This window comes from Hibiscus syriacus, unplaced genomic scaffold, assembly GCF_006381635.1.
Source record: "Hibiscus syriacus cultivar Baekdansim isolate YM2019G1 unplaced genomic scaffold, ASM638163v2 tig00116962_pilon, whole genome shotgun sequence".
NCBI classification, from domain to species: Eukaryota; Viridiplantae; Streptophyta; class Magnoliopsida; order Malvales; family Malvaceae; genus Hibiscus; species Hibiscus syriacus.
The window spans coordinates 5,280,549-5,303,339 of NW_024063488.1; the positions used below are offsets into that span (position 1 = coordinate 5,280,549).

The 22,791-nt window shown below is 34.2% G+C and overlaps 3 protein-coding genes across 3 annotated transcripts; 2 read left to right on the top strand and 1 right to left on the bottom strand.

Annotated features, from left to right (window-relative positions):
- The first annotated feature begins 2,880 nt into the window (after nucleotides 1-2,880).
- On the top strand, nucleotides 2,881-9,853 carry LOC120190525 (glucan endo-1,3-beta-glucosidase 14-like). The gene is made up of 5 exons (XM_039193597.1): nucleotides 2,881-2,981; nucleotides 3,197-3,412; nucleotides 3,779-4,053; nucleotides 8,383-9,425; nucleotides 9,577-9,853. Exons 1-5 carry the CDS (start codon nucleotides 2,881-2,883, stop codon nucleotides 9,658-9,660), a joined length of 1,719 nt encoding a protein of 572 aa, XP_039049528.1. The 3' UTR covers nucleotides 9,661-9,853.
- LOC120190385 (calcyclin-binding protein-like) lies at nucleotides 7,351-14,948 on the top strand. The gene is made up of 6 exons (XM_039193472.1): nucleotides 7,351-7,363; nucleotides 13,693-13,804; nucleotides 13,988-14,146; nucleotides 14,271-14,510; nucleotides 14,585-14,644; nucleotides 14,719-14,948. The coding sequence occupies exons 2-6, from the start codon at nucleotides 13,694-13,696 to the stop codon at nucleotides 14,818-14,820; spliced, it is 672 nt and encodes a 223-aa protein (XP_039049403.1). The 5' UTR covers nucleotides 7,351-7,363; nucleotide 13,693; the 3' UTR covers nucleotides 14,821-14,948.
- Nucleotides 14,949-17,199: 2,251 nt separating this feature from the next.
- LOC120190526 lies at nucleotides 17,200-17,622 on the bottom strand. Its single transcript, XM_039193598.1, has one exon. The coding sequence runs from the start codon at nucleotides 17,620-17,622 to the stop codon at nucleotides 17,200-17,202; it is 423 nt and encodes a 140-aa protein (XP_039049529.1).
- Between the last annotated feature and the right edge of the window lie 5,169 nt (nucleotides 17,623-22,791).

Below are 22,791 nucleotides of genomic sequence, written 5' to 3' on the forward strand. Positions count from 1 at the left end.
CCTCGCTCGATGATGAACACAACGATGGTTTCAAAATGACGATCGGAATTCAGACGGCGTTGGGATCTAAGTCAGAAATCGGCGTAGGGGGAAGGAAATTTGGGAGCAATTGAGGTTTGGTTTTCTGTTTTGAAACAGAAAACTACGTTTATATCATAACATACCTAACTTTCTTGGGTAAATTCAGGGCTTGGTCCCTGAATTTTCTTTAACTCTAAAACAAACTCTAAGTTTTAAAATCTTTCAATTTAGTCCCCATAATTTACCGATTTTCACAATTAAAACCTCCAATTTCAATTAAATATTATTTTGAAAATATCCAGGTTGTTACATCAAGCCCCTGTTAAACAACAAATTTGGAAAAAGAATGAAGTCCCTAACCCTTCTCTACTGTCTGAACCAGTCGTTGGAGGCATAGAACTCTTGCAAGAACATGAACATTATATTCCTATCCCAGTCGAAAATGCTCCAGTTGACTTTGTGTCTGAGCCAATTGTTACATTAACTGAAGGTTAGGTAGATTTTCCAAAAAATCCTGATGTTGCTATCAGTGTTTCTAACGTAGGTAAAGAAATGCCCCCCCAATAAAACTACTGATGTCTCTTCTGAGAATTTAAGTACTTCACAGCTTTATAATCCTATTCGGGGTAGGGGCAAACCAGTTAATCAAAGCAACAAAAGTTGAGATAGAAGGTAGTGAAGCTACCCTTGATTCTTCTTCTTTATGATTTGCGTTTTCTGGAATATCAGAGGACTTAATTGTCCTCGAAAGCAAGCTAGTATCATTAGAAGAGCTAATTCTAATAAAGTCAACGTTCTTTGTCTGCTCGAAACCAGAGTTAAAGCTGTTAAATCTTTTTCTATTCTTTAAAACAAATTTGCTAACTGGAATGCCTTTACCAATTATGACTTTGCGCATAATGATCGAATATGGATCTTATGGAGAAAGGGTATATATTTCACTCTCTGTCATGCTTCCAAACAATGTATAACCAGTAAAGGTTTGCATTCTGGTATCCATTTATCCTTACTGATGTGTATGGTAGCAACGATGGTAGGGAAAGAATGCTCATTTGGCAGCAACTAAGGGATTTAGATAGAAATTTAGGCCATTTCCCTTGGATCATAGGTGGTGATTTCAACATCATCCTGAACTCTAATGAATCTTCTGACTTTGATCTTTTGGGTCCTTCATCTCCCTCTGATATGAGAGATTTTCATGATGTTCTCTCGAATCTTGATCTTTTTGACCACCTCGTTTTTAGCCCAACTTATACTTGGAGCAATAAACAACAATTTTTATTCCTAGCTAGAAAACTAGATAGGGTTCTTATCAATTATAATTGGATCAGTTCTTTTCGCTCTTCTCATGTTGAGTTCATTTCTCCTGGCATATCTGACCACTGCCTTGCTCTTCTTTGGACTCACAAAGAGGTACAAGTCAATCGTCCTAAGCCCTTTAAGTTTTTAAATTTCTAGACTCTTCACTCTAATTTTTTTATCTCTGGTAGAACAATCTTGGTTTATCCTTGTTAAGGGCAACCCTATGCAGATTCTTTTTTCCAAGCTTAAGCGCCTTAAACCTCACCTTAGAGCCCTTAATAATTCTTTCTTCATTGATCTATCTTCTCGAGTTAATCTTAAAAAAACTAAATTAGAACATCAACAGCTTAAAACCCTCAAAGAAGAAACCTACTATGATTTGGAAATTCCCTTACATAAAGATCTTAAGCTTCTTGAGGATGCTGAAGCTATGTTCCTAAAGCAAAAATCTAAGGTTCAGTGGCTCAAATAAGGGGATAAATGTTCTAAATTCTTCCATTCTGCTGTTGCCTTTAAAAATAAAAGAGACACCATTAGACTGTTGATTGATGATCATGGAAATAGACTAGAATCTTTTGATGCTATGTCCTCTAAGGTGATCAATTTTTTCTCTAATCTCCTTGGCTCTATTGACCCAATGGTTAAGTGTACTGAACATAATTTGCTCAGAGATCTCCTTCATTCCGCTTTGCGTACTGACCTGGTTGTTAACCTTAGCAAAGACATTACTAAGAATGAAATTAAAGATGGTTTTTTAGTCAAGGAAACGACAAAGCCCCATATTTTCTTTAAAAAGTCATGGGTTATAATTGGTGATGACACCGCTGCTGCAATTTTACAATTTTTTTCAGGAATCCTACATTCTTCCTGCTTTCAATGCCACAACTATTGCTTTGATTCCTAAGATCCCTAATCCTAGTAAGGTTAAAGATTTTAGACCAATTTCTTGTCGTTCTGTGGTTTATAAAGCAATAACCAAAATCCTTGTTAACAAACTATCCAATTTAATCCCTCATCTTATCACCCTTAACCAAACTACTTTCGTGAAGGGCAGATCCATTGTTGATAACACCCTTCTAGCCCAGGAAACAGTGAGAGGATACAATAGAAAGAATATATCTCCTCGTTGTTCAATGAAATTTGACCTCCATAAAGCATTTGATTCTCTTAATTGGGAATTTTTATCTGCTATTTTAAAGGCTATGGACCTCCCTCCCATTTTTACTTCTTGGATTGAAACTTGATACTCAACTGTAAGCTTTTCAGTTTCTTTAAGTGGGAGTCTGATTGGGTATTTTAGAGGAGCAAGAGGTGTTAGGCAAGGGGATTTCCTATCCCCTTTCCTATTTGTTCTTTGTATGAATGTCCTATCCAAGCTCTTGAACTTGGCTGCGTCTAAAGGTCCTTTTAGTTATCATCCCAAATGCAAGCGCATTGGTCTTACTCACCACTCATTCACTGATGATCTATTAATTTTCTACAAAGGAACTGTAGACTCTATCATTGGAGTCACTTCTGTTCTTGATATTTTTTATGAAATTTCTGGCCTTAAATTAAATGCTTCAAAATGTGAACTCTTTTACTGCTGGTGTTTCTAATTTCACTCTTGATGAATTGAAAATGAATACTGGATTCAAACTTGGTAGCTTCCCAATAAGGTATCTGGACATTCCTTTGGTTACCAGGAAAATTACAGAAAAAGATTGTTTTACCCTCATTGTCATCATTAAAGATCGATTACATCAATGGTATGGTAAGACTATAAGTTATGCTGGCATATTAGAGCTGTTTTATTTAGCATTACTAACTATTGGTGCAGGCAAATCTTCTTACTGTTCTCTGTCATTAAAAATATCGAATAATTATGTTCTAGATTCTTTTGGAAATGGGCTGACAAACCTGCAACTGGTGCTAGAGTAGGTTGGCGGAAAATCTGCCATCCCAAATCAGAGGGAGGCCTTGGTCTTAAGGATTTAAAAACTTGGAACAAAGCTTGCATGATGAGCCTTATAAAGAACATACTAGCTGATGAAGGATCTTTATGGGTAGCATGGATAAAGAGCTACATGTTTAGAACTAATGATTTTTGGTCTGTTACAGTCAAATCAAACATGAGTTGGAGCTTAAAACAGATTTTGATGCTAAGGTCTGAAGCCTCCTCTATTATTCCTTCGATCTCCAAGAAAATTAGTGATATTTGGAATGACATTAGGGTGAAGAACCCGAAAGTTCACTGGCAATCTATTCTTTGGTTCCCTCTTCTAATTCCTAAACATAGCCTTATATCTTGGATGACATTCCTTGACCGACTCCCCATAAAATAGAGGCTCTATCGAATGGGGATCGTCATTGACTGCCACTGCACATTTTGTGGTGCTGGAATGGAAACAAGAAGCCATTTATTTTTTTAGTGCCAGGTAGCTACTGCACTATGGTCTGCAATTTTCTACTGTAGTGGTCTTCGGTTTAGGCATCATTCATGGGATGCTCTCTACGCTTGTGCAACTGCTAACTGGAAGGGATCTTCCCTCCTCACTTCAATCATGAAACTCTCCTCGAATGCTTTGATCTACAAAATCTGGAAAGAAAGAAACAAGAGGATTTTTCAATCTCGTGCATCAACTGTCGAAGCTATGTTCAGTTCGATCAAGGAAACTGTTGGATTCAAACTAAGGGGAAGGCATATTAATCGCTTACACACTGCTAATATTTCTCTTTGTAACCAATGGGGTATTATTTAATTCTATCTTCAATTGCCATTTTGCTTTTATGATGATCTTTGTAAATCCAAACATTGATTGTATTTGTAGCAGTTCATTGTTCTTTGGGTAATAAAATCAAATTATCCAAAAAAATAATATTTTCGATAATAACCGATATTAATATTTTTGGTAGAAAAAATAATATTTTAAGTAATATTTTATTAAAAATAATAAAGAAATACTACCATTTTTAATAGTGCCTTTTTTTATCTTAGATTAAACTATCTTTTCTAAATTTCCTGAGCCATGCATATTGCAGTTTTCAATGCATTTATACCTTTCAAGTCTGACACGATCGGATCGTCCAAAATTTTAAATAAACAAAATTCTCAACTTAATGGATGATGACAACGTTTGACTACGCCTCCATTTTAAGATTATCTCATGGCCATCTGGATTGACTATATATACCCACCTGCTTCAAAACCTTAATTAAAATACCTGCTTTCTTTTAATGTTGGGAGCACCTGCCAAATGTTACATGTTTTTTTCATGCTAATTGACTTATTTAAAAAAAGATTTAGGTGCATTTGAGCCAACCAAATCCACGTAAAATGTTAATTTTTTTAATTAAGAAACTCTGTTAATCCAAGCAAAAAGTTACTACAATGTAATGAAGTTTCCTTTTAACTAATAAGAATGATTAATTTTATTAAATGAAAAAATGAAAATATAGTAAAATTACAATTTAAGAAAAATAATAAAAATTAAAACAAGCTATTACATTATCAAAAATGAATCATACACGAAAAAAATTCAACCAAATAATTCTAAAAAAATGATATACGAACAAAGACTATTATCGATAGAGAATGATTAGTATCATAAAATACTAACATAAAAATGAATATAATAAAGACAATACATTGATAATTAACTTTATCACAACTTAAGCAAGACTGACATGAGATTATTAAGAACACCTATCAATATGGAATAACCAACTTATGACTTCAAATCAAAAATATATCGGCAAGATAATTAAATAAACACCAATTAAAGATACATCGTCAAATTCAATCTTGAAAAAGATGCGATCCAATAAAAGTTGCATGGGTAAATATATTTATATCATTTCCATTAAAAATAAAAAGACGTATTAAACAAAATTAAAATAAAATAAACATGAAAAAAAAACAAAACAAGAGGTAAAAGGAGGGGGGAACCGAAAGTAGAGAAAATAGATGAATCACATAACAAGAGTTATGATAAAGTATAGATGACAATTACTTGATTAAAGGTGGATTATGTCACCTATTAATTAACGATGAACTAAAAAGTAAAAAAAAAAAACTAAAGTTTTATACTATATTTTTCTAAAGAAAAATGTAACAAAATTTTATTCAACATAAAAATTAAATTAATGCAAAATTTTAATTCTGAATAATTATTTTAAACCGAGTTTAAATAGATAAATATATGAGTTTTGATATTTAATTAAAGTAGTTAGATTTAAACAAAAACTAAAATTTATATTTTAAAATTAAATTTAAACAATTTATAAGCTCAAAAATGTTAAAATATGCATCTTATAAAATAATAAGATAATGAAAAGAACGATAAGTGAAGATAAGGACACTTATCTTTCGAAATTTCTACGTATACATTCCTTATCCACTCCCCAAACCTTACTTTTTTCAAAGGTGCTTCTTTTCTAGTTTTAAGGGTAAATTACATTAGCACTTAAACTAGGTTTTTTTCATTTTGATATATAAACTTTAATTTTTTTTTTCAAAATCATATTTAACATTTAATTTATGTTTCATTTTGACACCCCTGTTAAAAACTTAACAATAGTGTTAACGTCTTACCATAAGATAATGACACGTCATCATTGGGAAAATAAAAAATAACACGTCAACACTTCAATTATTTTTTAATGGCGGGTTCTAAAATGAAACCCGAACTAAACGTTGGGTATGATTTTGAGAATAAATAAATAAAATTTAGGTACCAAAATAGAACAAATGTAATAATTTAGGTACTAAACATGTAATTTACCCTAGTTTTAATTTGTCATCTTTTGAAAACATTTTCTCCCACATACAAAAAGACTTGAAACCATTGTTGTTACACACACCTTGTCTGTCTCCTTCCCAAAAAAGCAGTGTTACAACTCTATTCAACTAGGGTCACAACAATATCTCTTCTAGTCCTAACTTTTTCCCATCCAGTTGTGCATTTCAAATTGCCAAATTAATTAGATGGTTGGATTTCAATTCTTTTCCACTTGATTTGAAGGAGAAACCGCACCCGTCAATTAACTTATCTTTAAAGTGATTCATAAATGGTGCAGTGTTTAGTTTAAAACCTTACGACAAGAAATCCAATTGAATGTGATAAAAGAAAATAAATAAATATAGGCATGAATGGAAAGCATCAGTTATAACTTTAATTATGATAAAACACGATTAGACTAAAATAATGATAATAAAGCTTTGCAATTTTATCACTTTACTTGATCATTATAATTTTGTTGCAACTACTGGTGATGGCTTTATATGTTGAAGTTACCATTCATCCCGTTGATCCATTGGGGGGCACATGCAAAGGAGGGAAATAAAAAGCCTTGTTAACGTAAATTTCACTCCATTGTGGGCAGTGTAGTTTTGTTGGTTAAAACGAGTCACGAAATCAGCCTTTCGTGTCCTTTTACATAAAAGTATTTGACCACCCTTCAATAATCTAAGCACTAGGGCGTTAGGTTTACGTAATGTAAGATTACATTTGATAATAAAATTACTGAAATGTAACATTACTATGAGATTATTGTATTACCTTATTTGGTTTGTTTAGCAGGAATGTAAGATTATAATGTTTGGTTGGAGAAATATAAGATTACTTGGATGTATATTTTATTAAATTATTCTTGTGATAATTTTTTTTAAAGTTAAACTTTAATATTATTATATATATATTTGAATGAAAATTCATAAAAATATTTTAATCGTTATACTATCTAACTTTTGAGGAGAAATTACATTTAATATATAATTAATATAATTAGTATATTAAATTTATATTTTTAAATAATGTTCATAAGTATCATATTTATTTATATAAAATATAATATGATATAAAAATAATATTATGGTAGTAAAATATTATTTTAAATAATTACATTTTTACAATAATACTATTTTTTTCATCCCATAAAATTATAAATAGTAAAATATTGAATATTAAATATATAAAATATTTTAAATTCTCAAAATTATTAATGTTTTAGTAAATCAAACTCTTTGTATATTATTATTATTTTTATAATTTTGAGTAAAGTATAAAAAAATAAGAATTTAGAAGGATAATTATAAAAAGAATTCATTAGTCCAAGGGTATTATTGTCTAAAGCGGTGTGAATGTAAGATTACCTAAGAATTTGTAGTTAATGATATTCCTACCATTTTAATCAAAAAATACTACTATTGAGAGTATTCCCGATAATGTAAGATTCCGTGAACTAAATGTGTGAATACAAGGCCGGAAAATAACATTCTCTTTGGTAATGTAAGATTCCGCAAACCAAACACACCCTAAAATGTATAGGGATCTAAAGGATGGATTTTGTTTTAGATTAAAGTAAAATATATGTTATCACCCTTTCCTTAATTTCACTCCTAACTCTAAAAATGATACCTCTAGGCTATGCCTTACCTCGACATGTAAAATTTTGCTAATTAAATGTAAACATCCATAGATTCATTCGTATAATATAATAAATGGAAATCTTATTAAAAATAAAAATATATTATCGTTTGTTAACAAGTAGAAAATTAATTATAATCTACACTAAACCAACGGTGGGATTTCCCCCTTTCCTTTTGTCCGAAGAAAGCGGGCGGGGGCATTTGTGTCATAAATCTTACCCTTAAGGAATTGGGAGAAGTTGACGTGTGTTGGAAACAGACAAGCCATGTCTGAAAAGAAAGACATGGAGTACTGGAGGAACCCAAGTGGGTTTAAAAACCCAGTTTAAGATGGTAAGATAACAAAAGCAACACGGTGAAGGCAAGCTGAAACCCTCTTCAGACAACTGACCTCCAAATTCAATTTCAAACAAGCAAAGAAAAGAATTCACTTCCTCTATTTAATTCCCTATACCTTCACACTTTCTTCTTTCTCTCTTCATTGCAAAGCTTTTTTTTTTAAGAATAATTGGCATGATGATCCATGTTTTCCTGGTATTTTCTCTCTGTCTTTCAGGTAATTATTTTTTCAAAGTTCCATTTGCATATCATTAGTAATTTCTTTGTCGAATGTGTTTTAAGCTAATGTATTTCTCATAATTACTTTACAGGTATACAAGGAGTTCGTTCTTTAGGCATCAATTATGGTCAAGTTGGCGACAATTTGCCTCCACCCGACAAGGTTCTTGATCTTTTGACCTCCCTTAAGCTCACAAAAGCAAGAATCTACGACACCAATCCTCAGATTTTAACAACATTTGCCAACTCCAACATTGAACTTATCGTCACAGTTGAAAACCAAATGTTACCCGTCATAGTGGATCCCCAACAAGCACTTCAATGGGTTACTACCCATATCAAGCCTTATTTTCCGGCCACCAAGATCACCGGGATCGCCGTGGGAAACGAGATCTTCACCGACGACGATACGTCGTTACTAGGATATCTTGTCCCCGCCATCGTCAGTATCCATGGCGCTTTAGCTCGAATAGGCCTAGATAAGTACATTCAGGTTTCGACACCCAATTCATTAGCGGTTCTCGAGGAATCCTACCCTCCTTCAGCCGGTAGTTTCAAGGGTGAGGTCTCGAGTGCCATGTCACAGTTTTTGCAGTTTTTGTCCAGCACCGGTTCACCATTTTGGATCAATGCCTACCCGTATTTTGCTTACAAGGATTCCCCGAACAAGATATCCTTGGACTATGCTCTTTGCAACAAGAACCCAGGAATGGTCGACCCTTACACCAAGCTACACTACGACAACATGTTATATGCGCAGGTAGATGCTGTGGTTTATGCCATGTCTAGGTTGGGTTATGGTGGGATCGAGGTGAGGGTTTCAGAGACGGGGTGGCCATCGAAAGGGGATCCTGATGAGGTCGGCGCTACCGTCCAGAATGCGGCTGCTTACAACAGGAATCTGCTTAGAAGGCAGATGAGTAATGAAGGGACACCTTTGAGACCAAATACGAGGTTGGAAGTGTATTTGTTTGCTTTGTTCAATGAAGATTTGAAGCCCGGTCCGACATCAGAAAGGAACTACGGTCTCTTTCAACCTGATGGAACCATTGCTTACAATGTGGGCCTCTCTGCTTTGGCAACATCTTCCTCAACATCACCAGCTTCCATTTCTCTTACTTCATCTGCCACCAAGGTGATCAAACCACAGGGTTTGTTTTATTCTAATTCTCCATTTAAACCAATAAAATTTATCAACAAATTGTATAGCACAGGCAATTGAAAAAGTTCAATTATCTCCTTCCTTTTTTTGCGCTCTTTTTAAATCGGTATTTATTTTGGAACAGGCCTCAAAGGTGACATACCAAAGCTTGATGAACTGGATGTTTGTGTGTTGGCTAATTGTCCAAGTTTTTATGACAAGACAATAAACAAAACGGTGACTTCATCCGCATGTAAACATAAACATTTTGGTAAGGAAAGAAGAATTGGGTTTTCCTTTTTTAGGTCATTTGTCATTCCTGAAATGATAAAAGAAAAGACCATCTGACAAGACCAAAGGTAACCCCAATTTTTTCACGAGCTAACTCACCAAATTGAACAACTTTCTACATAGCCGATGATGGTTTCATAAGCATCCCTTTCAACATACAAGTTCAAAAAAAAGGATTAAATCATCCATTAATATGATCAAATGCGGATGATTTCAGAACATACCCTCTTGTGGAATGTGTTGATTTTCTTTTGTTGATCACGTTGAAGATCAATGAGGTGGATTAAAGAAGAAAAAGAAAACACTAGATAGTTAGTCATTGTATTTCTTTTCGTTGTGGCAGTATAAGGATATTTTAGAAGAATTATTCTCTCAGTTGATGTAAAAAAAAACATATTTAATATTGTTAGAGAGAATTCAATAAATAAATTTATGTTTCGTCGCAAAGAAAAGCTTTTCTTTCACTTTTGGACGTGGAATTCACTACGGCTCTTATATCCATATATATATATATAAGACCTTAAAATAAGAATGATGATAATATTTAAAAAATTGTATAATATGAAAAGTTTAGAAAAGAGCGTATTAGATAAATGAATAGTTTAAGGTTCTGTTTGGAGCTTTCTCAGTCCCGAGCCTGAAATTGGGCGGCCCTTGCTTTATTCCCTGTGGACGAATGACCGTCAGCATTGGTCATATGCCATCCTTTTTCGCAAAGAAGCTTTTGAATATGGGCTATCTTTTCTTTTCTCTATAGAGATGAGGAGACAATGTAAGCTCATCCTCAGTTAATATGTCCAACTTGTTGCACATGCACCCCACAATAAAGATCTCCCACTCAAAAATTTATGACCTTTATTACTATGAAACAATATTTAAGATGTGGACAATAAGGTTCAAAGGACACCCCCCCCCCATCAAGGTTCAAAGCTAATGACATGTTTTTTAGACTTTAGTGGAAATAAAATGAACCATTTTGTTTGAGGCCCCATGTTCATGGAATTTAGCACATGCCTTTGCTTGTGTGATATGTTGGTGAAATAGCTATATTTTGATATCCCGTCATTGGGATATTATCATAATTTCAATTATTCTTTTCCACACAATTCCACCCTCGATTTTTATAAAGAGCTTTCATGAACCTTGAAGTTATAGGTCTATTTGTCCATGTCTCTTATATTGATTCTACAATCGCCTTCATTAACATAATCTATTTTTCACACACAAAATATATATAACAGATAAAAATAATAAATTCCAATAATTATGTTAAAATATTTTTTCTTATTTTAATATATCGTTATTATCAAAGATAATTCTATTTCTCAAATCGCTTGATGTTGACAGCGGAATTATTAGGGCGAAGCAGTTAATAATAACTAAGATTAGGCCAAAGTCAAAAAGTGCAAACACAGAAATCCATTTTGTTAATCACTCGTGCTTTATTTTATGTAGGTGTGTCGGCGCACTGAAGAATTTTGCTAAGGAATCAATAGCTCCTTCTCTTTTCTTTAAATTTTATATAAATAAATATATATTATCCAAAACTAGTGGTATGGGATTTAGAATCTGCCACATTGGTATTTGGGAGTTGGTAATGGATCTATAAGTAGCCCAAACGAGAATAAATTTTCCTTTTCCCAATTATGTTGGTGGATCGAATTTGGATTTTTATGTAAAAGAGAACTTTTTTTTTATATATAATCAGTCATTGTATTTCATCCAAGACATCCAAGAAAGCAGCAAGCTCATACAAAATAACAAACCAACTATACAATCTCCCAATCAGTACATAATTAACTATTTACAGTATCCAACCTGTTTATATTGAATCTATACAGTTTAATTCTAATTGCATCTTTGATAGCATTTATAATGGCAGCATACGGGCGAGATAAACCTCTAAAAATTCTTCGATTACGCTCCTCTCAAATGAAGTAAATGTACCCTGTCCATGCTAATTTGAGAATATGAACTAGCAGAGACTTTCCTTTTAAACTTCTATTCAACCAGCACAGCCGGTCATCCCAGCTCATGCTTTGCTGCTGCAATCCACAACTTAGCAATATAGCATCCCAAACTCTCCCTGAGTAAACACAATTCGAGAAGAGATGACTTCTCGACTCTAAATCAGCCCCCACAGAACCCACATTGAGTATCAGTCACCACTGTAAAACGAGCTAATCTCTCCTTGGTTGGCAACCTGTCGAGGATAGCCATCCAAGCAATCAAAGAATACTTAGGTATGTGCGCAGGGAACCATATAAGTCATGCCAAACCACTTTGTCATTCCTTACTCTAATTCTGTCCCAAATCCAACCACCCCTAACTTGAGACCAGTTAGTGGTAGCAGTAAACAAACAGCCAGCCTGTTCTCTCATTTTGATAAGTTTCCTATATGGATTTAATTTCACATTTTATTTTTTAGTTTAATAATCTATAATTTATTATCGTTTTTAGTGGAAAATGAGGTTAAGTGAGATTTTCGTATGCTTTCATCAAAACTTATTAGTAATCTATTCTTTTTCCTATCAAAGAAATAAAGAGTGCATTAGAGATAATCAGGGGAACAAGTAAGAGGGCCTAGGAGGAACTAATAGGAGGCTTGAATCCGAAAGGGACCAAAATAATAATAAAGCTTCACATCTAATTTGCGATTACGCCGATAGAATGAGTTTATCTCTAAGACAGTGATCTACCATGATGCAATAACATTTATTTTTATTATTATTTTATTTATCAATATTAACTCATTTGTTGCATTAGTAATTATTTAACAATTTAGAAACAAATTACTACTATTGAAAATATGGCTCTTACCATCAACAAATACATTCCTGTTCTATCCAAATACACTTTTTTAAACATTTAGAAGTGAACAAAGTCTTATTCAACTTGTCTACCAATACCAAGTCCAAAGCTCTTACCACAACCGCATATGCAGTCATTACACCCAACACTCCCAATACAAATACTACTACCTTAAGATCCTTAAGTTCGAAATAGATAATAAGTTGGTCAGAGGTCACATGAGTAACAATCGCTTTAATTTTTTCCATTAAAGACAAATCAATCAAATCTATATGAAAAATTAGAAAATAAGTACGGAGTTAATGACACATGAAATGAAAAATATGTTGTCGGAGAATGATTAAAGCTCCAAATGATTGATGATAAGTCAATCATGGAATAAGTACATGCTTAGGAAAAATTAGTTTATGACATTCTGATTTAAGGTATGAAGATGTGTGAGAAATTAGTTACCCAAATCCTCGTTCAACTTTCGAAACTTTTTGAAATATAAGAAGCATGACATCTCATTGGAGGAACTAATAAGTCACATGAAAATCAATCAATTCAAAGATAAGAACTCAATATTTTTGATGAGTTGTCTTTTAGATATAATCTCATAAATTTTTCCTTTAGTCTCAAACTTACTAAGTTTAGGAATGTTGACAATTTAAAAAAGAAAGTTAAGTTCAAATTCAATAAACTGAAGGGACATAATAAAAAAAAAACCTTATAACTTGATGAATAATGATAATAGATGAAAATTTTATTTCTAGTTACATTGTTAAATCTTTTGATCTATCGTATGTATGTTAGATTAAGAAATGCAAATGTTCATTCTCTTAGATTACTTGAAAAGAATAAATTACTGCCTAATCCAAATAATATTATAATCTAATAAGAGGGGTTTTAAGCCCAAGTTTGGAGACCAAAAATTATTTGACCGAGTCCAAAGGACTAACCCCGTTGACACTTGTCATTTGCTCATCTATTTTCCATTTTAAATCATGCAATCGTAAAAACCTCTAGAATTTTCCTCTTTTTTTCTTCTCTCAAAATCCTGAACACGTCAACACCCTCTAGCAATTTCCACTGAAAAGCAGATTCGCTTTAACTGTTTTTCTTATCGACGCTGAAAAGAAAGGTAGGAGAGACAGAAGAAGAGTGAGTTCAAGAGAAGAATGGCGGAAGAATTGGCGCTGGATTTGGAGGAACTAAGGCATCTTCAAAGCATTGCAAAGAGGCCACGTATTCTATCTCTTATTTCCTCTGAAATTCGAAACTTGGAAAAGGTTTTCAGTTTTTTCCCATTTGCTATTATCGTTTTCTGTTTTCTGTTTTCTCTTTGAATTTTCATGTTTTAAATGAAATTTTGAACGCTTGTTTACATTCTTGTCTTCTTGTTGAAAGACAATCCAACCATGCCTTGTTCAGATTTACCTGATTCTGATTCGAATCTTTCATGGATTCTACAGTTGCAGACATCGAGAGAAGATGGAAATGCAGTGTCTCCTCCTACTGCTTCACAAATTCCAACTCGAATATCAACCTCGGTTAAGGCTCCTATAAAACCAGCGTTGGCTTATGTTTCAGTCTCATCGTTCAGCTGGGATCAGGATAATGATAAAGTCAAGGTAATAAAATTGATGTTCGTAAAGATTTAAGAATTCTCCATTGTTGTTATCAAAACTTCCCAACATTACACAAGAGAAATAGTGTTATCTGAATTTTATGCCTAATGTTGTATTTACGGGACAGATATATGTCTCCCTAGAAGGAGTTGAGCAGGAGAAAATTCAAACAGAGTTCAAATCCATGTCATTTGATGTTAAATTTCATGATGTCAAAGGAAAGAACTATCGATGTGCTGTTCCAAAATTGAATAAGGAAATTGTACTAGAGAAATGCAAAGTGGTAGTTAAGCCTACAAGAGTCATCATCACATTGTTCAAAGCTTCTAAAGGGGATTGGTCCGATTTGTACTTCAAGGGAGACAAGGTAATTGCCTGCAATCCGGATTCAATTTACATGCTGTGCAATTGAATTAAAATGCCGCGTGTGTGTGTGCACAGCTGAAACCAAATTTGGATAAAGAGCAAGATCCAATGGCTGGAATCATGGACTTAATGAAGGTAAGTTTAGTGTACAAATTATATAAAGCATTACTTCCACTATTTCTGTTGATCATCGAATGTCAAATTTACAGAATATGTACGAGGAAGGTGATGAGGAAATGAAGAGAACAATTGCCAAAGCGTGGACTGATGCAAGATCTGGCAAAGCAGAAGATACTCTGAAGGGTTATTGATTAATCCAATATTAAAGGATATTGACAGTAAATCTTTACGGATATTTAAGTGCAATCTGGCATATTTTTGTGCTTTTCCTTTGGAGCTTGTCTGTGTCTGTGTCTGTGTCTGTGTTCATGTTGTAGGTGGCTGCTGTCTGAACATTTTGTTCTTTCTATGAAGTATCATTATGTCATCCAATGTTTCATGGTTATGGACATATGGTTAATTAGCATGCTGAAACTACTTTTAAAAATGGCATACACGCATATATATTCTATTCTAGTTTCTCACCAACAGGAAGTGTTCAATAATTTCGACTTGCTATAACTTTAATCTATATCATGTTAAAACTTTCGGTTTAAAGTAATCATCTAATTTTTCTACTAACATACATACGTTTGTGAAAACAAAACCCAGGGAACTGATATATATGCGAGTGTGTGTGAACTAATCTTTCAATTCTTCTTCCAAATCTTCTATCTTCTATTTATATATCTCTATATTCTTCTTTATTGTTGAGAAGTGCAGGTGGTTTTGATCAAAGGCCCTTGGAACCTCTTCGTATGGATGTGGATAACGACATTCAGACCGCAGAGTAAGGAAAACAATGATTTTGATTACTCTTTTTGATATATTGGTGGATCATAGTGATTCTACCAAAAATCACTTTTTTCTACTCATGAGATAATTGAAGAATTCTTCAGTGCTGGCGCTTGACGATGAATTATGAACTAGAAGAGAAGAGATGGATTTATTATGTTTTAAGAACTGACCGTATGTTGCTTATAAAGAATTAAAACTTGATCATAATTTAAGTTTAATTTCAGTAATAATCATTAAATGATGTAACGGATATTGGTGGATTTACATTGTTTGTTCGGATTTAGTAGAAATGTCTCCCATGCATGTACTTGACATTCTTTTTTTAAAGTGTTTTCTGTTGTTTTATTATTGTTATTATTATTTGTTTAAGCTTTGAAGGAAACAAAATTGAAAATTGTATATAGATAATATGTATATTATATTGATGGATAGAGTCGTAATCTATTGATTGTGTTTGCTTGTTAAATATAATTATATTATATTATAACTTTTTAGTTGAAATATAATTATTATAATTTTTATGACATGTTTTATAGTATAAATTATAATTATAAAATTGTTCAAATACATTATATTTCAGTTAATGAGATCTATAAATTAGTATAATTGTTCAAATGCATTATAATTGTATTTAAATATGGTTAGACAATAACTTTTGAAACGGCTTCTAAAAAGGATTTAATATATGTTAAAGTTGTATTAAAATTGTGGGTTTAAATTTCCGAGGACTGAGGTGGAATTAGGCTAAGAAAACCCCCCCGAAGACGATGATTTCTAGGCTTCATTACTAAACCCCGAAGACGATGAACCTCTCTTTGACCTGGCTAAGGTCATTGGTTCATTTCTCACAGAGAATAAATATCATTCAGTGGTATAAACATTCTAACTAAAGAAATAAGTTTCTACGAATTAAAATGAGCCCAACTTCTTTCCACCTCATGCATGGAGTAGACGCTACGAAAATGCTCCTATTCCACGAGACATGAGCCCTACAAACGAAGCCACTTCACATGCAAACTTGCGATATTCTCTCCTTACCAGCACAGTATGTCAAAGCAACAAACATTTTAATCCTAGAATTGGGGTATCCCTTAGCCATTAGTAAAGGTTTTCTAATGTTGAAAACAAATGAAATATTGGAAGTCAAAAGGCACGAACCTATTTGTGTAGCTTTCTTTCATTGTTAAGTTTGTAAGCGCTTCCCCAAGCCATATTTCATTTAGTTTTACCCAATCGAGAATGAGCCATTTACGATGCTCTTTTTACGTGTACAACCTATTGCAGCTTTATATCTTCCATCTCACGAATGCTCTTTTTCTCAGAATGGGAACATACTAAAGCAAATATTACAAGGAACACGCTGCATATATAAATTCTGATATCCATGTCCGAAGAAAATAGTTGACCAGGTAATGCAAATAAAAAGGTAAACCCTAGCAATATTTGCTGCACTACTGCATTTAAATCTGTGAAAGAAACAAGGGCGGCCTTTATATCTCTCTCGTAATAGCTATGCAAGGAAAATGGAAATACCTAGACAAGTAAAACTAAGATAAAGATTTGCAGATCCTCTAATATCTATGTACTGTCCGCTTTTATCACATTTATCCCCACGTTACAAGCCTAGTATAATATTGCTTTCAATCCATCATTCAAGAAAATGGATCGAAAAAGAAAATGAAGAATGGTCCAATAGCAAAGTGGAAAGCTAATTAAGCACAACAAAATCCGCTTGAACGAACCATTCATCTTTTTATTATTGCAATTACGTTTTCTGATGAAAACATCGCGCTCTAGGGTTTTGCAGTAGTGCCAGAGAGGCCACAGATAAGGTCCTGGGAAACAGCCGTGTCAGGCTTGTCATTGTGGCACGGAGATGAACCTGAAGGAGGGACGAAACCCTTGGGAAGCATGACGGTGAAAGGCCTGGTCTTGAAGTTGCTATCCATGTTGATCTTCCTTCGCTTCGTCAACTTCCTCTTCCTCTTCTTATCGAATCCCCTCTCCAGCTTGTTCAAGAAGTAGGGGGTGGTGTTCTTGATGCGCAGCACTTGGTACGCTGCGGCTGGTTGGCGACCAGAAGGGTCGGTAGCGTTTATCTTAGGATGGATTTCATTGCATGAGACAGGGGAGGAAGAATAGGAGAGGAGTAAGAAGGCGACGAAGATGAGAAGAAAAGCATAGAAATGGTTCAATGTTTGATCAAAGAAAACCATGACGGAATAGAGTGCTTAGGTTGTGATGCATTTGTATTAGACGAAAGAGGAGTAAAGAAAACAGAGAAAAGAAGGTTTAATTTCTGAGATTTAGAAACTGTTAATCACAGGAGGTTTGTTGTTGCAGCTTTTAAGAGAGAATGAGAGTTCGAGGAGGTGATGAAGGTTCGACCCGAGAGTCGAGACCACCCGCGTGGGTTTATTGATATGTTCACTAGGCGGTCAAGATATAACCGAAGGCTTTATACGTGTGTTTCTCTCAACTACGAGTGAAATATGACCATAATGTTATTAACTTGTTTGACTTAACATTTATAATTGCACTTGTGGTCCCAAATAATCGGATCCTCTTATATCCATATTAATGTTTCATTATCATTGCCTCAAGGTTACATACTGTCTGCGCTGATTCATGATTCTTTTTTATTATCATCAGTTCACATTAATACATTCTCACCCTCATTTTGAAGGAGAAACAAATTATCAGCATCTCTAATGACATGTATATCATCAATTTCTGCATTCTCTGCATTAATGACTGGTAAATGTGTGGCCTCCAAACTTTTCACCTGCATTTTCACAAGGTTATGGAATTAGAAATGAATTAAAGCAAAAGCAGTTAAGTAAGGTGGTTTCAGGTTCCAAGTCCGAACGGAGCTAGAAGTTCGGGGACAGTGTAATTAACGTAGGTTCGTCCCTGCCGTCCAGGGTTTAAAAATCCCCCCCTTTTTTTTTTTGCTTTTCTTTCGTTTCATCAACCGGGGTACTAGTCTCATATGAGCTGATTTGTAATTGTTTTTCCCATGTGTTCAGATTGATTTCGGGACTTTTTGCTTTTACTTACCAGCAACTCTGAGCAGCTCTGGTATGGAATCAGGTAGGAGTATCAACTTTCCAAGTTGCCTACTTGATGTACTGCTGCTCTTTAACTGCATGTGAATAGTAACTCTTTTCTTGGTCCGTATCATTAGCTCCCTATAACTGCGTGAATTGAAGAAACTTTGAGCCCCGATTCTTACCGTTTATTTTTTAGTGGTTGAATTTGAAGCTGTCGTGATAAAGATGATGCTCATTTTAGATTAATGTTTTACTTTTTTTTTTGTATAATCCTTATTTGATATGAGTGTCTAATTATTTTGTTAATGAATTGTAGAAATTTTTATAAAGTATTTGTTTAATTTATAATTCTAGTTATAAATCTTAGTCGTAATTCTATTTTTTTATTCTTAATTAAATTAATTACTTCTATTTTTGCTAAAAAGAAATCGCAATTAGTTTTCAAGTGGAAAAAAGTTGAAAGAGTTGAATTGTAAACAGTGGTAACCAAGTCATCATTTTGTCTATTTTTACTTACCAATCTTTATTTATAGAAACAGTATATCTTCAAATACTAACAGATCGATTAATTCATACGAGTTTTACATTTGACATTACAATATGTACAAGTTTCTACATTATCAGTAGATTATATTATCATTTTTCATCGATGAATAAATAAATAAATATAACTAATTGTTATTTGATATATTGATAATAAATTATTTTAATTCTACAAATAAGATTAAGAAATTGTTATTATTTTAATTATTTAATTTTTATTTGTTAAAATATTAATTAAAGACACATGACAAATTCTTTACTTTACTTATGGAATTAAAAAAAAATTACGTTATCAATATATTAAATAATATTTAAATTTGATAGATTATTGTTTGGTACATTAATAATAGAAAAAAAATTAGTTTCACAAGCTTGCAATTTATTACCTAAGACCTTTTAAACTATTTCTATGGGATGTTATTTGGTGCATTTGTAGGGAAATTCTCTTTTTTATAAAATCATTTTAGATATCCTTTATTTTTATTTAAAAAATTAAAAAATAAATAATTAAAATATTTATCATTAATTCCCCTGGGATTGTAGTTGACTTCAGGGATGGTCCGGATGAACCCCTAGTCATCCCCTAAAAATTTTAAATTATCATATATTTTAGATATTTTATTCTTAAAATTTTAGAAGTTTACCCTTTTAACATTTTATAGTTTACAAAGGGAGGCACTATAGTCTCAGCCATGTGTTCGAACATGGTCACATGGGACGGGAGGGGTGGGAATTAAGGGAACCCATATCCGAGGCTGCCTTTGTAATAACAACGGAGTTGCAGATCCATAACAAGACGTAAACAAAGAGAGAAAACAAGGTCCCAATAAAAATCTAAAAGGTCCAATCAAAGCAGTTGAATCCCTAGTCCAAAATCTAGGCTTGTTCGAGGAGAAGCTGCCGTTGCAACGCTCAATCTTAGTCGAGAGACAACCGCCGCCTAAAAACAAATCGGTTCGAGGAAGAAGCATGGGAAGAAGAAGTCAACAAGGAAGTACCTCAGCCTCCGTGAAGAAGGCGTTCATCATTCCTCCCTACATTGCTGACAAAGGGGAAATGTCCTGATTCAAGATTGGCTCATCCATTTGTGAATTCGACTGGTGAGAAGATGAGCAAGAGAGAATCCACATAGTTGGAAACCGGAGTGATGAAGTAGATAACTTCGAAACTAAAAACATAGATCTAGACATTTTGTGAGAGGTTTTGAGGAAACTAACTCGATTATTTGGTTTAGGACGTAACAGCAACCTAAAAATAGCTTCTTCTTTTCTTTTTTTTAAAGAAGTTGGAGATCTCATTAAAAACTCCTTTCGTATTCGTTCACATACTAAAGGTATGTTAATGAACATTGGAAGGAAGAAAAGAGTACCTCAAATTTTATTGATAAAATATCCGATACAAAAGACACCACGAAATATCATCTCATAGTAATGTACATCATTACAACATACACTTTAACCTCATATAACATCATCCAAAGCCACAGTCTAATCACCTTACATCTAATTACACCACCAGTAGTAGGAATAAAACAGCGCAACAGAACATAATACAAATTAAAAGCAACACCTACAACCATATAGACTAAAACAACCATAATTGAAGAGACAAGATCTAATGAGACTCATCTTCTTTAGGAGCCCAAGAGTTTGGTTTGAATGAAGGCTCTATCTCATGCACCATGACCTTGAAGAAGTTGTCACCAACCTTCAATTCCACTATCGCATCAATTCTCGCATCAACCTTTGTGAGGACTTGAATTTTTGCCCGATCAAAGGATGATGGAGACTGACAACTTTCGTCGATAGCTAGTAATAAACCCCACTTATCAGCAATGTTCTTGAAAGTATCCCAATTCCATGCGTGAAAAGGAACACCCTCACAAACTAACCATACTCGACGACACTCCATTACCAAACTCTCTGACCAAACTTCGACTAAGGAGAACCACTCTGTGAGAATCTTTGATTTATTGTTCTTCACACTTCTCAAAGAAACATTGTCTTCGAAAATCATTAAAATCGCATTACCAGCAGCTCTCATTAAGGTGAAGCCAGTGAGGCCCTTCACTTGCATTTGTCTAGCAAGATGACCAATTTTGACAAAGTCCTTGCACCACCCCACTAGACAATTGCTCAACACCTGAAGTTTTTCTTCATCTATAACACCTTAAACTTTAAAATGATTCTTCCCCGAAACATCTTCCATCTCGGACTTCCGAAGAACACTTGTCGAGGACTTTCTCCAATAGGAATGTCGAGGTTTGAATTTAGCGAAAGAAACACCAATTTTGCTGTCGTCGATACGAGAGTCATTCATTTTTGAGATCGCTCTCCTTGCTTCTTCAATTGATGCAAAGCGAATAAAACCAAAGCGAACTCCTTTTGAATTCTTTTTATTTGGGATAAAAGCATGAAGTATCCGACCATGAGAGCAAAATAAAGATCCAAACCTCTCCCAATGGATATTCTCTGGTAAATTTTCAACAAATTTGTGAAGCATCCAGACTTGTCAACTCTGCATCCCTTTGTGATTGACTCCCCGAATCCCTCGTGTACACCATTTACTGCAGACTTGTCATCGCAACACGCCGCTATAACAGGCATATGAATACTAGATGCTACATAAGCTGGATTTGACAATGGCAATACTAGAGGAACATGAGAACCTCCATACTTGTCCAAAGCATCAGAATCTGTAACTACAACTCTTTTAACAACAAGATTCTTCCTTGCAATCTCGATGTGCAATAGGGACTTCAACTTAGCATCAAAAACCATTTTCTGAAGGGCATCCTTAGCAGCAACTGCAAATTTAACAGTTAAGAAGAGAGCGAAACCCTTGGGCTTATCTCCCTTGAAGCTCAAATGCGAATCTTCAAAACCTGGAAGCCATCTCAAAAAATTCTACAGCTCTCTCTCTTTGACATCTTCAGGCAGACCCATAATGAAAATAGTGCGAACTACATCATGATGAGAAGGGTGAGATGGCAGAGAATGCGCGGCTGTAGAGGGTGGAGGAACTTGAACCGGAGGTCTCTGCTGAAGAGAATGAAGGATTCCAACACCCGACATGTGATGAAACTGTTGAAGTAAAAAATCCAATGACCAGACGAAATTCCTGCAAGCTCGGCGATGGAATGTTGTGACTGCCGGCGAAGAAAAGAAGGGTGGAGTTGATAAAGAGATTCCAACAGGAAAAACTTAAGTCTAAAGAAAGAAGAAGTTGCGCATAAGACCTTCAACTAACCATCAGAGATGGTTTAGAACGGGAGAACACCTTGACAGAACCAAGGTTGTTCTGTTTTTGACTAACCGGACAAAGAAAGAATCTCAGATGATGACAACGAAGTCCGGACGCTAGAAGAAGGGATTAGTTCGCAAGAGAGCAACGAGCCTAGTGGAATGAGGGTGAACTGGAGACGGACGCCGACGTAAATCGATGAAAAATGAAATTTAGATCTGCGCCGATTGAATGACTTTCTCGTAAATCTAATCTGGAAAATGGAATCAGAGTGAGGAGACGATCTTCCAGAGGAAAAACGACGGCCAACGGATGACGGTCGACAAGCAGCAGACGACGGACGTCGGACGGCGATGGTAAAGATGAAATGATGAATGAAGAAAAGATGAATGAAAACAAAAACACCTTGAAACCAATAGAGAAGCGAGAGCTTCTCTCACTAGGTTTGAAATTCAAAAATTACGGCTTCAGCTTCTTTTCTCTCACAGGACCTCTAACACGGTGGTCAAAAGTGGCACTGTCATCACCACCATCAGCGACAAAGAA